Consider the following 25,513-nt stretch of genomic DNA (forward strand, 5'->3'; position numbering starts at 1 on the left):
TGTAGTTCTTATTTCGGAACCTTTGGTCGTGTCGTTCTTCCTGTTTTGATATGGATATATGCGTTACAGGTTAGACTACAGTCTTAAGTAATCTTAGAGTAAGCTATAGAGGAATACACTAAATACCGGATTCATTAGCTGCCTCAGTTTTGTCTTCTTCTGGACGATTTATGAAACCGTCCATTTTGGACTGCGAAGACAGAGTCATCTCAGTGCAAATCCGACCATCGGACCTGGCTGACCGACGACATGTAAGAGAGGAATAATTTATTATTTGTAATGATTTAATCTCATGTTTTTTTTTCATTCCGGTCTCTTGTTAAACAGTCTACAGTACTTCCAAAGTTTCAAGTTGATTAAAATCCAGTATCAATACATGAAAGTACATATTTACTAAATTGGGTATGAAAAACAGGTTAAGAGTTATAAAGAATATCAAGATTACAAGTAGAAACGCTCCTGGGATGGTAATTTCCATGTCTGTACTAGATTGTAAACTTTGAATACTTTTGGATTTAGGTTTAAAAGACTTCTAGAAATAAACATCTTTCCATATGTTTTTGTATAAATAATACATCAAAAAACCTATTTGTTATCAAAGAATAGTCAATATTCAATGTGATTTACTTAAACTCCTATTAAACTCTTCCCAAATGTCCACATAATCTACCGCAGTGGATTGGCTTCGTTTGTCAAATCGATCATAAGACGGGCACTATTCTAAATTGCGCTACGTTTGTTGACGTATGATTTTTTTGAGTATCCAAAAACACTGGTTTCATACTATTTTATGTCTATGACTCTTGGCCATTATCCAATGATTGATATCGGAATTTTGGAGCTCGCTAAAACTGGTCTCATATCCGCGGTGAGACTCATCAGCTCTGTGACTGATCGGTTAAGGACGACCAGGTGCTCAGTGAACCCGACATCTATTCATGTATTTGCAAGAAATTATCAAGATTGTTCTTTAAACTTAATAATCCTCAAAACTAGCTATAACTTCATACCCTTGATCGGCCTCTTTCATGTGAAGATAATTCCTGTCACGTCTTCCTCGGAAGGAAGGTGAGAGAATATAAAACAGTGGCAAGAAATTTTAATGAAGCGTCGGAAGGGTTGGTGATAGGTCTGTGGACTTGGGTAAGGCACTCTTCAGATTATTACTGAGAACAGACGTCAAACACTCGTCCTTAAAGAGGTACATCTTCTGAGAGCATTGCCAACACTGGTGTCCCACTTATCCTTTAATAAACTGACTACTGATATCTTCTTAAAATTAGAGCAACAGACATCACCTTTGTACATAAAGATTAACTGATCTTCCCATCAGATGTCGCAATCATACTTAATCATACACATCATCAGATCTCTGAAGAGTAATACCACAATAGGGGTCACACCCTGTAATTCAAGGGGTAACTCACATGTTGGTCCAGAATCCTGTAAGATTTTCCCTTATTATGAAGATTTTCAATTAAGTATTCTGAAGGGATGAATGAGTTTCTTCAAGGGACCACCATCACATGAGTGGTATTAAACAAATACATTTTATGTTTTTTGTGTTACATGTATTATTTCTCGATAATTACATTGTTTTCTATTTCATTCAAATTGTAAATGACTAGTCACAACGGTTTTGACAAGTCTTAATGTTCTATTGATCATGAAATAATACTAAACACTCTGTAAGAAGAAAAGGAAAGTTCAAGAGCAGGAAAAAGAAAAGTGGAAAGATCAGAATTCAGAAAAACCAGACAGGTTTGATATTTAGGCAAAATCTCAATAATTTGATAAAAGATATTGATGATTTACTAATAAAAAATAACAAAACTGCTTTTCTTTGTAATTGTCTCTCGAATAGCTCCCAACGGCTACAGTTACAGGTCCTGTGAGCCTAGTGTTATAGTTACTATATACTAGATACTATATACTGCTTTAAGTTATACAGTATGTCTGCATCGGTATCTCTCAGCTGATGCTTTCATACCGAAAGGTGATGTTACCAAGACATGGGACCTTTACCGATGAGTGCAAAAATAGAAGCATGCTAATTAGATGAGAAGAAGGAGCACAGGAGAGAGAGACACAGAGCAGTCTTTGAATCAAATGAAAAAGTAGTCAGGCCTTACCGCCTGACCAATGTCGATCATAATTTCTCTTTAGATTTTCTTCCAAAGAAGGAGCAAAATTTGCAGTATAGAAAAAGTTTGACCCTTAGCAGCCTTTGACAGTACATCATGTGTGCATGTAAACATCATACTTTTTGTATCTGCGAGAGAAGTGACGATATAGATTTGATCAGCGTTTCCAAGGTCCAAGCGATATTTGGCTGTGAGGTTATAACAAGTCCTTGATTCATCGAGTAGTTTCACTGAATTTGATACTTGGATATATACTTGTGGAGATTATATCCTGGATACGGATAATTATTTGCGTAATGGATTCAATTGACAAAGATTAACGACGATATTAAGGAAACGACTAGAAAGGCCACGTACTTTTAACCATCCAGGAAGATGCCTGCCGTTTGTTGATGGTGAATTACGTCATGAGTAGAATAGTCACCACCACGTTGATCTATTGTGTCTGATATGTCTATCTGATTGCCGTAGCGTTCCAGATTGAACGACTGGACATCCATTAGTCCGGTTATGTTACTGTATGTCAGTGCTTCGATCTTGGAGGTTTAATAGTGGAAGTTAGTTGTCAGCCATTACCTAGAGCTAGTGCGAGCCACTGTAAACTAGTGAGGCGAGTTGGTGTTGTGTTCTTGTATGAAATATAGTACCTGTGGAATCCTGGAGAATGTTTGGAGATCCTCTTTGGGTATACCACCACTTTGTGACATCTCTGTCTCTGGTAGTTCTGCGTTGTTTGGGAGCAACCATCTATTAGTTGTTTGGGAGCAACCATCAATTTGTTGTTTGGGAGCAACCATCAATTTGTGTGTTTGAGAGCAACCATCAATTTGTTTGTTTGTTTGATTTATTTATTGTCTCTCTTGGCCATATAAAAATCAATCAGCATTTCACTATTTTTTGGGTAGAAAAAGAGTGAATTCAAGATTCATGATTGTTTTTATTTTTTTGCTCATGTCAAATCTGACACATTTCTTGAGGAAATCCACAACAATTATGGAAGAAACCTGATCATTTTTTTTGCAATCTGCTTTCCTGTCTAATACAGGGGCAAAGCTATTCAGATTACATCTAATTCAGGAAATAATTCAAGTGAATGGCGACCCTTGGAGTTTAATAACAATGATTAAAACGCTGGGTCATGCATAAGGTGTAATTGACCTAGAGTCACATGGAAGTTACACAGTCAATGTTCTTCTGTATGACAGATACCGTACAGTAGAAATCAAGTCGTTGTTGATGTTACCAGCTATGAACTCACAACGTTTTTAGGCTGCAAATGTTCAGAAACAGAATAAGACTTGAGAAGGTTGAAAGAAGTTTTATAACTCTTTAAAATAATACATCTAGATAACATTTATAAGTATGAAGTGTATATTTTGGAGAGTGAATGATTCATTAATAGTTTTGTTTAATCTTTCATAACATTGGATTAAAAGTTAAAGATCCAGGGGAAATTAGTATCTGACATAAATGGAGATGTATCGTCATTGGAGAAAACGCTGCTACAAAGGGTAAGTTGGAAAATGAAAAACATCATTTGTCTTGCCTTTGTGTTTTTTTTCACAATACGAGGTGACAGTTTATATCTTGTGGAAAGAAAGGGACTGAACTAATTGTGATCCTCCTATACAAAAGACATTTACCTGTATGCATGTCGGATTTTGGAGCCTGGGTTGATTTTGATGTCAGTCAGTAAAAGAAATTGTACATCGGCATGCCAAAAAATTCAGCCTGTTGTTTTTACTTACAGGTGATTACGTTGCTTACACTGACAAAATGTGTAAGGTAATGGGATGATAGTCAATCATAAGCAAGCAATACAATGAAATTAACATTATTCCTGAAGTAAACAAGAACAAAAAAGAGAAAAGAAAAGAAAAGAGAAGAGAAGGTCCATATGAAAATAAACTTCTCAGCTGTCTTTAGTGAAATGCCACTATTTAAGAAGTATATTTGAAAGATGCTGGTATGTATGTGCTGGCAGGGGAGCAGCAGTATGTGACTAATTATAGAACCTGCAACTGTTGTATTTTGTTTTATCTGTACTGTATATCTCCCTGCTTTATAAGGTTTAAGTTTAATCCTTTGTTTCCATGTAGTTTACCTAAAGTACATTAACTTGAGATCCACAGCCTTTGCTCTCAAACTTATTAATAGTGATTATGAATTAAACCATTAGTGAAGGATTCCCTGTCATGATCACCGTTGGTTACGTGGTTTGATCGGAAATTGTAACAGTGTGTACATGTATGTATACATAACTATTGTATCCTCATTCTGTAAATTGTACATGATGAAGAGGGGGGAGGGCAGGGGAGGGGGTGGGGCAGGGAGTAGAGAACCCAAGAGAGCAAGAAAAGGGATGTTGATTTAATTCTAGAGGTGGCAGCCATTACCATTTTAAATGAAATACTTCCTACTGTATATGTAGGTTTGCAGACTAACGTCATAAAGTGATCATAAAATGGCAAGTAACTTGATTTCTTCTTCAGTGTTGGACACTTAGCTGTCTATTTGCAGTAATGATTTTAAAGCATATTATAGTGAAGGAGACTTGCAATGTACATGCAAGGAATTGTACTGCTTAATTTGTTCTGTATGTTAAGGAATAATGCAGATAAATGCAGAGTAATATTCTACACATTTCATCATCAATTTTTTCCACCTACAGAGAATTTAATTGAGTGCTCAAGATTTGTGAAGTAGTTTTGGAGGACTCTGAATTTTTAAACTAGTATGGTTCTTTTGTAAGAATGTGCTATTTAACATCTTGGCACTTGTATAGCAACGTGTGACCATTTTTGCATATATCATTTTGCTATGCAATAGCAGATAAATTATCCCCTGGTGTTACAGTGCTATGCTGCAGTACACAGAGCCTTCAAGTTTAGATCATCCCTGTGGCTCATTCATCATGCCGAGATATTCTTATACAAACATAATTCCAGTTGGAGAGATGAGGAAAATAGAGAGGCTGATATTAAGCTGCTCTGATCGCTTTAATTGTATTCCAAACCTTCTAAAGGAATGCATGAAAATATTCTAATTTAGACTTCCATTTCAAATCCTGTACAGTTTTGGGGGGTAGAACACTTTGAAGAGGTGCAACAGGTATAAAAGAGTTTGGAAGTAGGTAAGACTTCCATTGGTATAGTGTAAGGTACCCTGCTGATGTGGTTACGAAGAAGGTAGACAGGCGAGGGGCCAATCACCATGGAGACTATGTCATAGGTCAATTAACCTCATGATGTATCAACAGTCCTAGTTCATATTAGAGCTTGTTTACCAGTGATCAACAAAGTGTGATGTGAGACTGAGATATTACATGTGATTGTGAAGTTGGAAAGTTTAGTAGGAAATATTTGCAACTAGATTTGTAAGTAAACATTTGTGACCATAAAGTAAAACCAAAAGAACTTTTTGGAATGTTGCTTGCTCCTGCACCTGTCTTCTCACATCTGTAATACTCTTGTTATTTCAAACGTTGGTATCGGTTAGAATCAACTGTTCAGTTTGTTCTCAGATGTCGTTCGTACTATTCTGGTACGTATGCGATGAATGGTTCTATGTTGCCAGATGTTTACGCTCTTTGTCTTATTATTTAACTCCAAAGCATTCTGTTCCTGACTAAGATAATTGTTTTATCCAGCTGTTCTGTTATCCCAACAAATGTTTGGCAATAATCTGGATGATACTAGCCTTAATTTAGACAAGTACTGTCGTTGGACATTGTATTGAGGGCCCAAACCTTGAGCAATAGTCCCAGTACAGATTAGAGTTGATGTGCAAATTCTAAATAAAAATTACACAAATAAGTTGATGGGAGTTACATTTTGAGTCCTGTAAGCTTGGTTGCATGCAGGCTCAGCCTACAGTATAGGCCTTTGTCAGTGCAGACTTTGAGAATTTCAATTCCACAACTATAGTCTATAGCTTCTGTTTGCGCTGTTCATTGTCTGTTGGAAACCAAAGATGGAAAAAAAATGTCAAATATATTATGTTTATCTGGGAAGCTTTCAGCAACGTTTTAAGAGTGCTTTAAGGGAGTATAATAAGCCACTTTTGAAAGATGGAGGAAGTAAGCTTGACTGAAGCATTTAACTACTGAAGTACTTCTCAGTCTATTCGTTCTTTATATTGATGCCAAGAACTAATGAAGTGTTTAAAGCTGTCTACTATCAGTTTCGCTTTTCAGATTCTGCCTGATTTGTCAAATGCCACTCAAAATTTAAACAATTTTCAAGTAAACAACGAAGTGAATGCGAACATCAATTTCAGAAAACTTCTGATTTTTTCGACACTAGACAGTATACATAAATGCTATTAATTCAATGCGTAAATACTCAAAGCTTTTGACACTTGGGAAATTTTTGAAAACAAGAAAACATAAATTTTAACTTCAGAGATATCAGAACTGAATCCTCAAGAAGCAATTTTCGAAGCTAAAATGTCTACTTCCTTCTTATTACAGTTGGTCAAACAAGACACATTACACTCAATGTTAAGGGTTAGGCCTACTGTAGTAAAACATTAAATGTTACTACTGACACTTGTAACCAATTGCATATGTGGTGCTATTCAAGTCTCAATGCAAGGAAAAATTGATCTGATATCCCATCGCAATATGCTATGTAAAATGGTCAAATTAATAATCAGCAATTCATTTTAAGCCGCTTAAGCGACCACAAATGTGGGAGAAACCAGCAAGGGCTTATGGGTTAAAACTTACACGTCCGGTGGCTTCCAGTTCAACATTTTAACTCAAATTTGGAATCTTTTCAATTTAGAAAGTCATTTCAGATGGGAAAACCGTAGATTGCTCTTGGATGAAAAACCCATCTTACTATGACCCGGCCGGGAATCGAACCCCGAAACCTTCCGATTGCTAAGCCTCATTGCCTCAAATGCCACCGCCTTTATCCACCCGGCCACAGCATCGGTATCTACTTCTAATTGCTACATGTACAAGTGCAAAGATCGCATCTATGCAGTTTTGTACACAGGAGCCATAGTAATTATAGGAGACAAACTTTAGAACCTTCAAAAGTGTTACACAAAATTTGCTTACTAAATTATTCTCTGGTACTCTGAATCAAATTGCAAACATTAGCATGCAAAGAACATTTGCTTGTGTCATGTCACATTCTTACCATGAAGAAATGGTGATCAGAAGAATCGGCACAAAGTAACTTGTTGGACACCAAAGGGAGTACAGCGTAGGTCTTGTATATATAGTGTTTTACTGTACCAGTTCCCCAGTTATGGATTGTTTATTTTAGTTTTTCAACTTCTTATAGATCAGCCTCTTCTTTCATATGTAGTATTTGGCAGATTTTGCATGTACTTTGATGGCCACATCACTGTCCACACTATTTTAATTCAGGCTTCATTATACAGTGTACCTCTGGGACATTCTATGATGCAAATCTCTGTTTGCTTTATGACTGCATACCTCATGAAAGTTGACATGTTTTGAAAACAAACTCGATGTCTCTTCCAAGATCTATCTTAAGCTGCTCTTTCTTTTCTGTGGCACTAAATGAGAGGAATTTTTAATTAAAGTGGAATGCTAAGAAGAAGAATTACATAGAGTGAGTCATCTGTCTATAGGGATAATCAATTTGACTTGTTTATAAGAAATTAATTGTTGATATTCCTACATTCATTCCTTAAAAGAAGAGAAATACTGAGTAAGAGATCAAAATAGAAAAGCGACAGACAATTGCCGGCGTAAGATTGCTGAAGTTCTTCAAGTGCGACCTTATGTAAAAGTATGGCTGAACTTTTACATACGTAAACTGCATCATTTGTTGTGTACTGTATTTGTTGGCAATGGTAGGATGAAGGGGAGTGGGGAGGGGGAGGGGAGGGGAAGTGGGGAGGTAAGGGAGTACAAACAGCATGGGAGGAAGTTTGAGGTGTGACCGGTGTACTGCAGCACTATTCAGCTTAACAATGCATGCTGCGTGGAGAAGTCTGGTGACGAAGACATAGTTTGTACATTAATGTGGATACCCCTTACTCCATGTCATTACAATCGCTTCCAGAAGCTGTTCTTTATGTGTTACAAGCTATTAATGAACCAATACAGGAAAGTTTGTGTCCCACAAATTCTAAAATCCTTCTTTTATTCTGTTTTATTGTTGATATATATTCTTGGTGTATTTTTAGTAGACAGAGTTCAATGTGTATTCTGATGTGTACAGTGTTTCTCTTTCACTCTGTATGGAACTACCAGGTACTGTAGTGATGAACGGAAGCAAATTTGTAAGCCAAAAAATTGACATATCCTGTATGAAAGTGACCATATTCATTGTCATGTTTAACTTTCTTTTCTATTCAATGCTCAAAATGGTTCTAAGGAAATTTGAACTTTTGATAATTTCCGGTGCTGGGTGTAACCAGCTTTGTTAAAGGTATTAATATTGACAGAAATTGCAGAACTCTGGGCTCCTTTTTAAATGATGTTTGCCGCCGTACCCTCTGAGTAAAATATCTTCGAAAATTAGATTTCAATTTGATCAAACCTCAGTTTGATACTCAAGTTTGATTTTTTTTTTTAATCCTTAACTTTATCATTATGAACTTTCCCTCCATTGTATTGAAATTGGATGGCATAAAAATCACACAGAAAATGAAATCATTCATCCATCCATGTGTTTTTTTCTTTAAAAGTGGTAGAATTGATAATTATGGACATACTCTTACCTCATATGAATATGCTTTATCTTGGATTAGATCATGTGTTTTTTCAAGTGGTAGATTGTGTAGGAAGAGATGGTGGACATTGATGGTAGAAGTAAATGAGGCCAAATCGAGACCTGCTACAGTACAGTTCTAAAATGGTGTATAAATATGTTAGATATATATAATCAAAGTAAAAAGTGTAATTGTAGCGTGGGGACAGGTAAAGGTATCTTGCCTCATAAACACCTCCGACAACATAAAAGTCTGTTGTGTACTTGTATGAATTATGGTATCCTCAATGAATTCATTGCTGCTATTATGCTTCGACCTCTGATCATTGTTTACTTCTCTTCCTCACCTTTGACCTGTCTTCTAGCCTTATCTCTTTAATCAAAATCAAAACTATAAGGCAAACAATAAACATGATGTCATTTGTAATGAATAAACACACAAGTTCGTGCTAGTTTCTGCTCACTACCTTCATGTTTCATTTTCACAAATCAGATTTCTCAACCAGCTTGGAAGGGTTCCAAGTCCATCTTGAGTATACATATAAATATTAACACAGAACAAGAACATGCCTTCATCAAACATGTCTACAGCTCTGACAGAACGAGATTTGTATTTGGGGTTTACTCCGAATGGAGTGGTACTTATAGTAGGTATTAGGACCCCTGTAGACAATAGAATTTATCACCCAGCCACAAAGATAGTATTATACTGTATATTTACTGTACAATCAACTGATCATAAGTTGCACACTGTTTACCACAGTTTCTCATTCAGAGACAGACGGATCAATTTTAAGGAATCTTTTTGTCTTAAACATTATAACATTAAATTATTGAGTTTAGGGGATATCAAGGCCGATATTTTAAACAAGAAATTTGAAGCAAAAGAAGTCCTTGGCTTCCCTCGTTGTTGCACCTGTTCTTGTTTGCCTTTTTCCTGTAATCAGTCGCAGTATTTCCTTTCATGGTTGGAAAGTTTCTTGGTTTGTCTTTGCGTCATAGACTGGTTGAAAGGTATGTTACATTTTGATGAAACATTTGAAGTTGTGTACATACATGACAGAATGTTTGTTTTTCTTATACATATATTCACGGTCAATTGTCATATTGTTTAGTCAGGCGTAGTTTATATTAGCAAGTCAGCAATCAGTGGCGAATCTAGGATTTCTAGGAAGAGAGTTCCCGGGTAGTATCGGTAGGGTACCCAAACTTACTACCCAAAGAGCATTGCTTATATTAAGAAAGCATTGCTTATATTAAGAAAGCATTGGTAAAACGTAGAAAAAATGCCAGTGAGTGCAGCATGCATAGTCTTTACCAGTTCTATGTGCCCTGTATATTTCAAAAATGTATGTTACTTCCACTTCAACTTCTAGTCCCCCCGCCTCCCCCTCCCTCGAAAAAAAGGAAAATAAATCAGAAGAGGGACTTTGGTCCACCCCCTAGGCCCCCTCCCAAGATCCATCCCTTTACTGTTTGATCCTGAGAGGAATTACTGTAATTCCATGTCGCATCTGACATTTGTAAATTCTGAGATTTTTCATCAAAGTATCAAAACTTGTCATATCCATACACAGCTACACGTTATGGTATCATAATCAAAATTTTGATCATCAGGAATGAGTTTACTCAAGGAAAATCTGTAATGATATCAAGGCATACATGTAACCTAGAAGAAGTTTGTTTTATGAGCAAGTTTTGTCTACTCTTGTGTTATGCTAGATACACGAGGGATTAGTCAAAGTAACACCAATCTGCCCCTATTTTACCTTGGATGGTTAATTACTTTTGAAAATTACACAAATTCCCCCCCCCCCCCCCCGTGCATTCTTTAGAAGGCCATCATTTTTTTTTTATGATTTCAAGTTGAACCTCTTTTGTTTTTATACAGTGTAAATCAGCTCTCTATGTTTTTACGTTGATTATTTTATAGATTGTAGTTGTTTTATTTATAACAAATAGATCTTGGCAAGACTTGAATCGGCAGAGACCTTGTGCACTGTGATTTAGCTAAAATATAATTATGAGACACTTGTCTTACGAAATTGTTAAAGGTTTGCTGTATTGGCCCCAAATAAGCTAGATATTCAAATATGGTCACCTTTGGTCAAAATTCTTGAACTGTTTTTTATTACAAACCTTTGAGGAAATTGTCCTCACTTAGACATTCAGTCATCTTGTATGTTCCTTAAAAATGTCTGAGAACTATTTCGAGAGTAAAGAGCTCCAGGAAAATACTTTTGGAAAACTTCTAGCAATTATATTATTACCTTTAAGATTTCTTTTTTGTATAGTTGACAGAAATGAAAAGATAATACAAAGAGAAGCATGTACCCGGAAATACGTAAATAAATAATCACGGCTTTTGATTGGTTGATAATTCCAGTAAATTTGATTATCAAGAGACTGAGCACAGACAAAGCAAATATTTTGTAAGGATTATTATGTTTTGTCATTAGGGAGAAAATTGTGGTTTTTACTTTCCTTTACAAATAAATTAACAATCCTGCTAATTAATGTAAAACCAGGTTAAATGTATTCACTGCTGTCTGAGTTCATAATTTATGATCAACTTGGCAAAATTTTAAGGCTTTAAATTTTTTGATGGATTTTTTGTTGTTTTTTCCCCTCTTTTTTTATATTGTTATCCTGAGTATTAAAGGATTCCTTCTCTCAGAGATGACAATCCTGTGGTTAACCTTAAATTTAGTGAAAAAATCCAACTTTTCAGTCATGAACCTGGAGTTTTGCTTTATTGGATATAAATATTGCGTGATAACTATCTTAATACATCCGTTGTTTAATTGACTTTACTTTCTTAAGCTAGAGTCTTGGCTGAAAAGTACACCTCATTCACTGAAGAGGGAAAAACCCCAAAGTAAATAGAATAATGTATTCAGCAGAATTTTCAACTTTCAGTTCTGTTGTCAGCTGGTACAACTTGAACAGGATGTGAAGGCTTTTCACTTTCATTCGTTTAAATTAACAAAACCTTGGAAATCGGGGTAAATTAGTTAATCGCTGTAATTAAACTGGTTAATGTTCTCGGGTTGGTAAGTCCATTGCTCTGTAAGCCATCCAGTACAATTCCCTCGACTCAAATCTGCATAATCTTTTTGTCGATTGGGGGGGGGGGGAGGGGGGTGGGTTGTCAGAGGCGTAAGGTTTAGGATATCGGAGGATTGATGGTCACATCCAGTTACATGTCTTCCACCAGGATGTTAGCAGGGAAGAAATTTTAATTAAATAAATTAAAAATTAAAAAATTAAATAAATGTAAAAATTAAGGTTCACAAACTTCTTGCACAAGGAACATATAAACATAGATTACATATTCCAGATGAATAATGCCCTAACTTTATAGATATCATAGTGTGTGAAAGTTCTATTTATGGCTTTTAGCACATTTTATTCTACGGTTTGTTTGGTTTTTGATTGGAGAGGGGAGTAGGGTGGTAGTGGTTACATGGGGGTCTTCAGGAGACTGAGAGAGAGAGAGAGATGGCACAGAAAATGGGATGAGCTTGCATATTTATTAGTCATTTGCTGATAATCTACAAAATGAAACCTAGCTTTAAAGTGGTCATTATGTATATCGTGGGAATGTTTACTTAAGCATAAAACAGCTTTTAATGTTTCAGTTGCTTTTCAGTTGTTTTTGTAAAAGCAGCTCCTAGTATTGAAGACCATTCGTTACAAATGGCTGTAATGAAACGAGGAATAGGCACAACTTTCTCATCTTTTGTCTTAGTGAAGAATGAAACGGTCGAATCAGCAGATGTTCCCCTTTTGAATTTTAGTTTTTATTGACGTTGTAGGGTAGTCGATAGGATTTTCGTAGTAATTGCCCGGATAGAAGACCTCCTATAATGACTCACATAGGGTTCACATTACAATTAGCAATTTAGAAATGAAATCTTTCGATTTTGGAATATTTCGTGAGATTTTGATGTTAAATAAAGTAGAAAGCATGTGAGGGATCTAAGACATAAAATTCATATGAATGTTCAAGTATGTTCAAAGAACATGTTTATATGCAGCGTATGTGAAATAGAAACTTGGTGGCTTAACATCATGTCATTGTACATATATGTGTTGCATAATCTACAGTCCATTGTATAATAATAACATCAAACTACTAAATATCATATCACATCTTGAACTCAATATTTCTGCACATTTTGTATAGCCAATCATGTTACTATGTTGGCATTCTTCTCCTCAATTGTCTTGTCAAAAGTTGAGTTTGTACAATTTCAAGGAAAACAGTTAAATATCAAATTCTCTTTCGAAGTTTTTTGATCATTATTGGATGTAAATTGCAGCTTCTAATCAAGCAGTTTTCAGATTTAGAAAGGTAGCAGTTAGGAAGAAAATTTTTGCATATATCAGATATGAAATTTGGCTTTTTTTGGAAGACAATTTTCATTTTTGTTTTAGGTCAGTAGAATAAATACATTTGCCTGTGTGTGTATGTCTGTGTGTGTGTGTTTATAACCACCAGATCTCAGAGCTACTGTAAGGCCACCTGGTCTGCATTAGTCTGTGTCTGTAATATTACAGCAGGCAGGAGTAATTATTGGATTGTGTATTACGAGTCTCTCAGGGACAAAGTTTTAATCTGCCTTTCATATAATTATAGATGTACATGACCTAAATAGAAACCATACTATCTGATTATAACTACAAGATGGATATTGTCAGAGGTACACAGTAGCAGATAAACTGAATTTCAACAACCTTGTCTGTTTTTGGAGATAAATTTGTTTAGAATTCAATGCAGTGTATCGTAGGATATCTGTTGTAAGAAAGGTCTGGTTCTCACCAAAAGTAGGATTCAAACTTTTGGGTATATAAATACGTAATCAAAACAAAGATCTTTGATAGGAGTGTCACAACATCACCAGGATAAACTTGCGACGAAAATTAGCCATCTTAGGCTCAGTTAAATACAAGTGTGCAGAATATTCAAATTGTGGGGTAATCACCAGCCCAGAAACTAGATCAGGCAAGACAGTGGAAACTAAGAACAAAGTTAACATTTTTAGCAAAATTGACAAAAAGAGTGATAAGCAGAATAAAGGTCCATGTCACAAGGCAGTGTTCCACTGAAGAATATATTTCTACTAAAATTTGACACTAGTCAAAGAAACTTCCTGGTGTCTCTAGCCTACTATATCTGATCACAAGGAAATTTCATTTAAGTTTATTGATCTAGTCAAAAAGGGTTAATTTAATGTCTTAAGAAAGCTTAAAAGCTTTTCTGTGGAGGTAAAAAAGACCAATCTTCACTTATTTTGTTTTAAGGGAAAAACATCGACAGAAATGGGAAAAAAAATAGCGCTAATCTGAAATAGGTCACATAATTGCCGTTCACCTAATATTCTGCTATCAAAAGCAATAAGCCGTTAATGAAATTTGATTTTTCGATACATTCCTGTGGTTTTTCTGATTTTCAAAACACTTCTGCAATATAATCAGTCGTACGACACATCTCTGCGTTGAATGCCTTCGTGCCTTTTTATGAGTTAGATGTTTGTATTCCTCGGTCGAGTGACTTCAGGCCTAAAATCCTACTTTGTGTTCTGTTTTTCTTACCCAGTCAATCCAATCATGCTATTAATACATTAGCCAAGGAGATGAAGGTCAGTCAAAAAAATCACCCAAGCCAAAGATATGTATAAGTTGATTTGCCTAGAGGGATGATAAATAGCAGCGGAGAAAGAAAAGTACACCCCAACAATCGTCATTTAGTAGGACATGAGCATATGGCTCAATGTGTTTGTGTGTGTGGGCTAATGAAATCAACACATATATGCTAATTAGTCTGCTCACACAAAGACAAGTTGCCATGGTAGTAGTATACAGTATATATATTGAAGGTTTTGATGCATTTTGACAGAATGAGTATCTGAGTGAATGGTAAAGCGTGGTATTTGTTCACCTCGGTGTTGCTGTACATAGGAATTCATTACTTTAGTAGTCAATATGAGAGGTTGCAAGAAGTCAAATTCGGAATTGTTAATTGGTGCCATGATATTGCCAAATATGAATAGAGATGGCTAATTCTATTCATATGAGCGTTACAACTGGTGTGAAGAATAGCCAAGAAAGGAAACTACATTTTTAAGAGCCCGACTACGAATAGGAGTACATAAAGTTTGCTTCCTCCAAGTACGAGTACAAAATCACGATTACTGAAAAATGTATTAGACTGGAATATGAGTACCATGTATATGAGTACCATATATGAGTACCATCTATATGAGTTCTGTAAAGCATATATACTGCATGGATTTCTTATATATTGTATTAAAACATACAAGAGTTATATGTGACAAATCTAAAATATGTTTGTTATCATGTAGATGAGTAGATTTTTTTTTTGAAATTGTAATTGATACTGCATGATACTCTGTTCGTGTGAGTTTCATGTATGATAAGAAAGTACATGACCAGACCAAATAAGTCCATGGTAATTTGGATGTCATGTAAATCATTGTGAAATATTTTCTTTTGTTTTAGTAGTTGAATATTATTTTATAGAGTGTACCTTTACTGTATATTGTATTATAGACAAAGACATGTTTAGAAAAAACTGGAACCAAAGGAGAAAATTGATGTATAAAATAAAAATTGGCTAATTTATGATAATGATATGAAAGAATTTTTTTCCCCAACTTTAAAGTTGTTAATTCCTCACATTTACTGTTGTTGATTAAATGATTATATAATATTTAAAAGGCACCAACATCTGTTCTGATCACATACAGTGCTGAAACATTCTAGATATGAATCCAATATGTAAAAATCATATTGAATGTGCAATAAGTGTAGACATCTATAATATGTCTCAAGATTGTCCTACTTGTCAGTCTATTTAGGGCACTAAGTGTTTCCATTCCCGTACTATATCAATATCCTTAATGGCTGAGACTCTTGACATTTACGGAGTTAAAAACTCTGTCCAATTTAAAAATCAATAGCTGCAAATGGTTGTTATACAGTAGTTGGTTTGGCGTTTTTCATTTCGTTCACTACCCAGTATTAAGCGACTGAGATGAACTGTGAGAGACAGAGAGAGAGGTAGAGAGAGATGAAAGTGAGAAATCATAATAATAAGATACATCCACATACATCAACTGTATGGTGAATATATCTTTTGAGCGAGTTATTCGGAACTCGTTATTTGCATGGATACAGTTCTAGGGATTGAAGTTAGGCAAAAGGAAGTATTCATTCACAGCTATATTTTATTGACATTGTTTTCTTGTCATCACACAACTCCTTAAAGAATGGGGGAAGGGGAAGACGGAGGGGGATGGGAGTGGGAGAGAGGGAGGGAGGGGGATGGGAGTGGGAGGGATGGAGGGAGGGGGATGGGAGTGGGAGGGAGGGAGGGAGTGAGGGAGGGATGGGAGTGACAGAGATGGAGGGGGATGGGAGTGGGAGGGAGGTAGGTAGAACAGAAAGGTAGCACTCCAGACTGGAAGTGGCTGGTCTCACATGAGGTCAGTTCTAAGGGATGGTGGAAATGTCAGCTGTACATAATAATAGTCTGTTAACTATAAACGATCTTGCCAAAAATGACTTCCTTTCTGGGCCATTCCATTTTCTCTTTTATTGCTACTTAGGCTTATGATTCAAAAGAATTGCACTCACACACACACGCACAGTATAAATTTGGCGGCTGTACATCCTGGGTGAATGACATTTGGCGTGAGTATGTACAGAAAATGTGATGATTTCACTTTCATGTTTAATGGCCAACCGTTGGACGACAGAGGCAATTGTGATTGTAAGTGGCACTCATAATAATGTGAGAGTTGATATATCCAAGTGGTCTTTTATATCACATACCTCATTGTCGACTGTTTTGTTCAGAATTACCTTTGATAAAATAGTTATTTTTAACTTGGTAACTATACGGTCGCCAACTCGTCATTGGCAAGTAGATTTTCTTTCGGAAGATAAGATGCCTTGTCATCCTATGATTTTTCATTGCATACAGTAATAGATCGCCTTGATCATGGAGTTATAGTGACAATTTCGGCGCACCATTCTGCAGCTAAAAGACAAGTTCAATAATTGGGAAAATGAAAGAAGTCGCATTAATCGAGTAGCCCCTCAAAAGTTGCAGTGTGGCACTGTATAGGCTTAAGACTCGCCATTTGCCACTTGTTTACAACAATAGGTGCAAAAAAAGGCATTATAGATGATATATAATATTTAATGTTTTTTTCTGTGAATTTTGATAGTTGTAGCACTGGTCACCTTGGGTTTTAAAGTCCCAAAGAAAACAACAACATAAAAGAAAAAGAAAAAAAGTACAAATTCTGTTCTCACAAAGTTACAGTTCATTTACATTGACCAGTTTGTAATTGAAATATATGCATGTTGGTAAAAACTAAAGTACTTTCGAATATACGGTTTATATCGCATGTGAGATGATTCTTTCACTTAGAACTTTGTTTCCTTTAAGAAATGTACTTTGCATTTTGTATCATTCTACTTTCAGTATAGATTTTTTAGCGTCACTAATAGGAGGTCCTGTGCCAAACTGCCAGACTTATTGATCCTTCATGGGTAACACAATGACTGGACTGCAGAGAGTTGTGATATCAAAAAGATTGACTTTAAGTACTGAGCATGCCCAGTAGTACCTGCTTCCATAAGTTAACAGATGGTCAGTCTGGGGGGTTACATTGTGAGTTCTTTTGACAGTTATAAACAAAGTGAAGGAATTTTTTCCTCTTGTACATTTAGTCCACATATAAACACTTGCTTTGGTATACGTTTTAGGTCGAAAAATTTCCAACCCTGTTGTGGGATGGAGCGGGGATGGCAGGGGGAGGGGTGTGGAAGATAAGTGAGCTTCCTCTTGTGTGTGTCTTAATCTGTCCAGTTTAAAATCAGTGCATGATTCCATGAAAAATGTAATTTGCATTTTCACATGGTTCTTTGTTTACTTTCTACAGTTTGCATTTTGTATTGACCTAATAAAGTATGGATTTTTATACCTCCCTGAGAAGGGGGGCCCTGTGCCAGATTATTGATCCAAAATGGAATCACACAATGACAGGAATGTAGAGAATCATGATATCGAAGAAAGATTGAAAGGTTCCGAGCATGCCCAGTATTGTCCGCTGTGGAAGTAAACAGATGGACTGTCCAGTGGTTCAAATCGAGTTCAGTTGACAGTTATAAACAAAGCAGAGGCTTTATTTGTACAACAGGTGTTTTGAGAATGAGGTTAATATTGTACATACTTTATATACTGAAGACCTACAAAACTTCTCAGAGTAAAGGGATGTGCTACTAAATTGTAGATATAAAGGATTCCAGTGCTTGCTCATGTTTGAAAGACCCTTTCTGGATTAAGAAGCAGAACTTTCTGATATGGTTTGGAGAACTGATCAGTGAGTATATTGTATGATGAAGAACTACACTTTTAGATTTAGATTTAGTTTGATACATTGTTTGTTGGGTATTGATATGTTGTATGGTGACACACACTTGTATATGATTATGACCTGTTTGTATTAAAACATGTGTGGTAATCAATGTACGGTACTTCACTCAATATTTAGCATTCTGAACCATGCATGATAATATTACGACCAAATGTGTACATGTACAATCTGTATGCACTGCAAGATCAAGAGGTGGGTGAGGGGGGAGGGGTACATCACATGATTACAGCTTTTGAAGTTTTTAAATTATGCTTCACTTGAATTTTTTGGGCACCATTTTTTAACAAAAATTTGTGAACAATGGATGAGTCCAAAAAAGGATCTGATTCATATTCAAGTCATTTTGACAGAGCAAAGTTAAGGGTTGAGTACTGTGGTTTATGTTTGAAAATGTGAAGGTTAGTTTCACTATCAATTTAGTTTTCAACATGTATTTTGTCTATAAACATATTAACACCAGTATTTGTTATTCTGTAGCAGTAGGAGAGGCTCTCTTTTAGTTTTCCTGGTAGCTTTTTATGCAAACCTAGCATAGTTCAATGTGTGTTAAATTAATACCCTGTACAGTATAGACAGGATACAGTGTGAATTCATGCTGTGTAGGTAGTATAAATACACATCTACTTGACAGTTCCACGCTATTTTCAATCCTGTTGCTTTCGTGATCCGAGATTGTTACAACTTCCTTATCCTTTTCATAGCATACCAGTAAAATTTTATAAAACTAATCACATTTGATGATAAAAATTTTTAAGAATTGGCGTTGACGATGTGAAATGCAGAATATGTGTGACATGTGTCTACAGACTCTGTACACCATTAATCAAAACCAGTTGTAAAGTCGGTGGAAGGGTACGAATGGAAAGTGAACGGCGTTTCGGTACGTTTGTGTGCCTGTTCACGTGAAGACTCCAGATTTGATATATATTATGAACTGGTGTGATATATGTGCTATGTATGCAAGTGTGGAATTACTCGTGTGAGGTGCCGGATGAGTTGATAGTTTGTGAAATTTCAAACAAAGACACTTGTCATTGTAAGGAGGTGTACCAATTAAACTACCAATCGCCATGTAAGTGTGACACACACAACTTACCTAGATCTCACTACCATCCTGACAGACAAAATTATTGACTAGCTTTATTAGTTTAGTTTAGTTTTAGTTTAGTTTATAGAGACCCAAGGAGCAGGAAGCCTTACAGTAGCTTATTTGAGACCCTGTCCGTGTTAGATTGTATAGGCGGCACCGGGAGTAGTATCTTAGGTTCACCTTCATCAATACTGTTCCATGGGTACTTAGTGGAAATCTGTAAATTGTCAGTCTGGCCTTATTTTCCTGTTATAATGTACATGTTGAAGCATACTAAGAGTCTAGTTGTTGTCTGGTCAAGTTACTGTGCAGATATTTCCAAACATATAATTGAAAACATAATTATTGAGTTTCCTTCAGAATTTTGAAATTTGTTTGACTAATTGAGGCTATTTCGTTAGGTTGTGATTACAATTGAATGGAAACTAATACTATTATGAGTTACTTTGTTTTACAACAGAATAAGAGTAAATAGTTAAATGTCCTAATTGCACATTATAATCTTTTTGTCAGCTGGTTTTACATGTCGTTTTAGATCATAAGCAGCTTTGTTTTAGTTAAAGTTTGATATATTGTTTCGATACTAAAGTGCTTTTCATAGTGAAGGTCAAATTCATTTGAAATGATAAACTCTAGATATGAATGATGTCTTTGAGCTCAATAAACTGCAACATAACAATTTGTCTTCCCATGACATGAATTTAAATTTCTGGTGCAATGTTCCAAGAAAGGTGCATGATAAAACTTGATTCTCAATATACCAAGGTAAGGTGTACTTTACTATTTTTGACCTTGCTTCCACCTAACGACAAATGTTAGCAGCTTTCTCCAGCCCAGATGTGTTAGAGGTACCAGCCAAGTAGAATTGGTTAAGTACATCTGCTACTACTTCATGCTGCAGTTTATGCTGACGTTTGTTTTGAAATTAAGCAACACACTCTGACAAGATTTCAGACGTCTTTTAATTTTGACAATTTATGACATTTATGCAATATATATGTATATGTATGCCAGCAAGATATGTTTGTGTAGTTTTCTATATATGCACAGCTATATACATGTGTCAGCAGGCCGAATAATGGACACAAATGGACACAAAAATTCAGCTGCTATACTGTACATTCATACTGTAGTGAAGAGAAAGATTTACAAAAATTATAAGTTGTAAGGAATAGAAAGAATACAGCCCTTTTGAATATCCAGGGTAAAGGGAAAGCTTGAGTGATATTAGGTTGAAACAAAAGAAGAAAGAACAAGGTCTCTTTAATTGGTCGAAACCATGTATTCGGAGAACTAAGTAATAAAAGTACTGTGTTCTCATCTGTTGTAATATCAACTATTGAATAGCAACTTGAAACTGAGTCCAATGGCGTGCAATCGCTTTAAAGGAAAGATTTCGTCAATCTTACTTGTCAGTTGGGCACTGTTTCTGCTGCTGTCATGTGCAGGGATTGTCTCTATGTTTGACAGGAATTATCATCGTTGACCAGGGTAATATTGTGATGCGCCTTGAGACAGTTATCGGTGGATAAGTCTGCACTTTATAAACCTAAATATTATTATTATTATCATTACCTTCATTCTGGCATGCGCTTGGGCTTTCTTTCAGACGCAAAAACCAATTTTTGATTAATGAGAATCAAAATCAAAATATGCAGGTAAAAATATACATTGACATAACATCTTGTCGTTGATTTGTTGAAATGGCAAAAATGATTGAACTGCAATTGTTTGCTGCTCTCCTCATAGTTTTCACAAATAACACCTTTGAGGCAACAGAAATTATAATAGACTTCACAAATAGAGGGGAGAAAAAAAGAATGTTGGTCAAATAGATAAAATCCAACCAAGACAGTTGTGAGTCGATAATAAGCGGAGGAAAATCTCAAAGTATTCCATGATCAATGTCTTTTGTTGATACTGTCTGTCATCGTGCAACATCTGAACACAATTATGTAAACAACATATTGATATTTTTAACCTGTTGGTAGCGTATGATTTTGTGCAGTAAAAATAGTAAAATCTTATTTCTTAGTAAACATGAAACATTGTAAGAGTAATTTATTCTTCTTGATCATTCCTGCAAGAATTTGTGAATGAATGTTTAATTAAAGCAGGCAAATTAATCTTGATAAACTCTGTACATATATAAATCTTCTTTTTGGAAAACTTTGAGTTAAATTTCTTCTTCAAAATGATGATGGAAAGTATCACTAATGTTGCGCCCTCAATCAAGCTCATCAGGTTTCAATTTCACTTTTCAATTTGCATCAAGTTTAGTACACAATTAATTTTGTGAACACCACATTTGTTTTGTGTTCCCAACTAAATTTGTTTATAAAGTAATTATGTAGCAAGAGAGGAAATCCTGAACTACATGCTGTCGAGAGAATTCGTCGGTGAGTTTACCTTTAATTTATAGCGGTCTCTGGTTTCTGTCGGACAGTTTTGTGCAAGGCAGTATTTAAGCTTTTTACTCCTTCCAGGACTTTTTAGCAGTATACGTTGCAGTTTCAAAAGATCAGTCGATAACTTTGTTCAATTTAAGGAGCATAATTTGCAAAATTTGTAGGCAGATGATTAAAACTCTATGTGTAATGCTACTGTAACTACCTGATGCTGCTCTGTGCTGCTCTGTGCTGCTGCTGCCAGGGTGTGCTGCGCTCCTCCTCCTCTCTCTCTACCACCTCTAGACTCTAAACAGATTTTAAAGGATGTGAAACGTGCACCTCAGATGTCTCTTGGTGCCAGACTACTTCATGGTGAGTGTTTATTTTCAAAAGGTCCTCCTTGAGAATGTACCGTGGTGCTCTGTTTGTGAAATATGATTTTGCATGATCCCTTCCTCATATCAAGCAGTACGGTGTGAATGTTGTGACAAGCCTTCACTTTCTTGTGCCATTAATTGAGTAAGAATGCCTGTCATAAGTGCCAAAGGAAAGTAAAAGTAAGAAAAACAAAGTTCATGGCTATTTGTTCTGGGATCGTGTGAAGTTTAGACTCTGGCAATATATGACCATATGGAACATTACAAGTGATACCCTCTGAAATTGAATAAAGGTTTTTTCCGGCTGCTTGGAGCAGATCGTTCATTCTTTTATAAAGGATCTCTCTCTTGGTAGAGGGTAATGGTTAGGATAAATTCTTTAAATTTATACAGTGAGCACTGTAGGTCTCATGTAGGAGAGAATGGGCACCCTCTTAAATATGTCTGCCAAAATTTATGACAGGGAAAGACAATTGTGTTTGTCAGAAGTACTTCTCTATAAACAACGACATTGAGAATACAAGATGTTGTCAACAGTTTATCTCGATCTTGCACTTTTAAAGGGTGTGAAGACCGGCGCAAAAATAAATGTCTCATGCCGGTTATCTGACCTAGTTTCGAATGAGGTGTAACAGAAGTGTTAGACACCACCATCGATCCCAGAAAATACGCACACAACTTGCTACCGTCGGTAATTAGACACTAGTGTACAGTCAATACATACAGCTGTGATCAATATCCACAGCACAGTGTATAAACGATACAGCAGGACATCCCAGGTCCAGCTAAAGATAACAAGGTATCACGTTTCATTACTGTCTGCATTTTGTAGCGACACAAACAAATCGTCACTTGCAAGCAACGGAAAGTTAACTTTTTCAGATGGCCGCACGCAGTTTGGGGCGAGTCTTCAATGCCTTTAAAGACTGTTTAAAGACTGATGAGTGTGTTGGGTTTTATGATGCCAAAAGTCATGTGACAATGCTGTGTGAGTATATACGCCCTCAGTCTGAAGGTGTCTCTCTTCCATTTGGTGTAAATAATAGCTCCTACTGAGCTTTCACTTTCTGTCAATGACTAACCAAAGTTGCTTTTCAACTTCTTAACAGTCATGCATTATAATTTAAGGACATAAAGAATAGCCTAGTGAAACTTTAACTCATAATCTCTGCAGTAATTGCACTGTCAATTCACTGTAGTGAAAGCAAAGTTAACCAACACCTCCTTGAAAATGTTGTAAAATATAGTTAATGGTCCATTCCCTCTCAAGACTGTTACTTAAATGGAGTACGGAGATAAGCCATCTATTGTTAATGCAATATACTGTAAGAATTATTTGTAGGTTAAAAGTGCTTTGGTTCAATGTTGTGGTTTGAAGTATCTTAAATAGATTTCGAGTAATTTGTAAGTTTAATTTCCAAACCTGGATTGAGAAATGTTTTGCAGGCTTTTTCTTTGCACAACAATTTTTTGACCCATATTGTTGACCCCCTACAATTTTATATTTGTATGTATGTACACATAACGTGCATGTATATAACCGCGATGATATTCTTGTAAGCACGTCAAGTCTGTCCGTAGCATAAAGACTCGCTGTTTGAGTAATCCCAATCCGCAAGGCAAGCGCGTGTCTGAATTGCAATCAATATTTCTTTAGAAGACTCGTTTACTCCACGCTGCATAAATTTCAAATTCGTTGGAGACTGTTTAAGATATTACTGGCATGGGTTTCAATGTGCTTGTACAATAGCTGAGTGCGTCTTCTCATTGCTCATATCCGTATAAATGATGGTTAATTTTTGGATGCAGTTTTGTAGTATATGTTTTAACTAGACTTCATCAGCATGGTCAGTACTCAGTACACAGTAGTAGTGGCTGGTTGTGTGTACATACATGATTCTTTGTGAAATAATTGTAACATATTCGCAGGGCATATATCTATTTTTTCACCTTTTCTAGTTGTACCACATACTAGATGTATTTATCCATAGCTGCTGTTGGAAAACAGTGAAAGTTAAGTTCCATTTGTGTAACATTTAAAAAAAAAATTACATTTTTTCCCCCCCCCTTTTTTTTTATTGTACTGTCTCAAGGAAATGGTTTACCTTTAACTACACAGCAAAACACTTTAAAATTGTGCAAAACATCATAGTAATGTATGAAATTACTAAATTACATAGCCAAACTGCATACATACACAACATAGTGTCTGTCCTATGGTAGCTGTTGTTGTCCTGCATTGGTACACTTAACTAAAACTCTTTCACGAGACCCTAATACTGTCAATTAGAAAGTTAACCTTGTCAGTGGTCGCTGGGTCATCCTAGACATCTTTTCTGGTTAGTCCCGAAAAGCAAAGTTGGCAGCACAGTTCAAGATTAATGTGTAATAGAAGGGAAATTGTACTGCTGAGTGCTAAGTACTGTAGCTTTTAACTTACATAAGTTGTGAATAGCAGCTTCCCTTTGACAAATTGAAGGAACTTTTTAGTTTTCTGTAGAGACAGCTGACCGGTTGCCAAACTCTCAGAATGAGTCCTCCATCTGAACCTTGTATATATCTGTTTTTTACTTTACAACTCAACTCATTCTACAAATCCATCACTCGCATTGATTATGCAAACGTTGCGTTAAACTGTAAACTGTTAACAGCCGATTCCATTCATCTTTTATTATCCATTTGCCTGAGATTCCAGAGTATTCCATCATCTTTTGTTGAACATAAAAACCCTGAGGACTTAATTAATCAATTATATTTTCTCTCTAAGTCAATCCTTGCCATTGACTGATTATCTTGCAATTTTTTTGCTTATTATACAAGACACTTGCTAGTTTGTTACTTTTGGATATGACTCTCTTTCCAAGACTATAGCCTGTGAGTAATACAACATCAGCTTTAGTACAAAAAAAATTCACTATGAACCCCACACAGTCTTATAGTCCTCTCCCAACCTTCTTTTCTGTTTCTCTGTTTATACTTATTTATCTCTTACAGATCTTCTCATATTTGACTTGAGTAGGTGACACCTACATTATATGAAACCCATCACGTATCACAGTACACTAAAGATTCAGCTCAGTCCAATAGCTCTGCCTCTCATTGCATTAATGCATCAGGCAGGAATTTCCCTTGGGATGAGTGTTTTTTCATTATACATTACTCATATATGCACAGGTGTCATCACTACACTGTGTACGTAATATGCTCTATCTTTACGTACTGCCGCGTGCGTGTATGCTCGACGCTCCTTCCAAACGTACGAATTCATCTCAACTGTACGAGGAGAGGCCGCAAAACAGGAACGCTGCAAGGGCCTTGGAAATGCCATTGCAGCAGCGAGG

General features: G+C 35.9%; 1 protein-coding gene across 6 annotated transcripts in view; it reads left to right on the top strand.

Annotated features, from left to right (window-relative positions):
* Window positions 1-25,513, top strand: part of LOC139962235 (uncharacterized) — a 150,336-nt gene that overhangs the window by 18,229 nt on the left and 106,594 nt on the right. The window contains exon 1 of one of the 6 annotated variants that reach the window (XM_071962270.1): window positions 235-251. The exons of 2 other annotated variants lie outside the window; for them this stretch is intronic. In XM_071962270.1, coding sequence (XP_071818371.1) covers window positions 250-251 — 2 coding nt within the window. In that variant the 5' untranslated portion in view covers window positions 235-249. Of the gene's footprint in view, window positions 1-234; window positions 252-3,599; window positions 3,656-9,791; window positions 9,857-18,226; window positions 18,262-25,513 lie in introns of those variants that run through there. 3 more of the 6 variants (XM_071962265.1, XM_071962264.1, XM_071962267.1) reach the window with 3 other exon arrangements.

This window comes from Apostichopus japonicus, chromosome 20 (assembly GCF_037975245.1).
Source record: "Apostichopus japonicus isolate 1M-3 chromosome 20, ASM3797524v1, whole genome shotgun sequence".
Lineage (NCBI taxonomy): Eukaryota > Metazoa > Echinodermata > Holothuroidea > Aspidochirotida > Stichopodidae > Apostichopus > Apostichopus japonicus.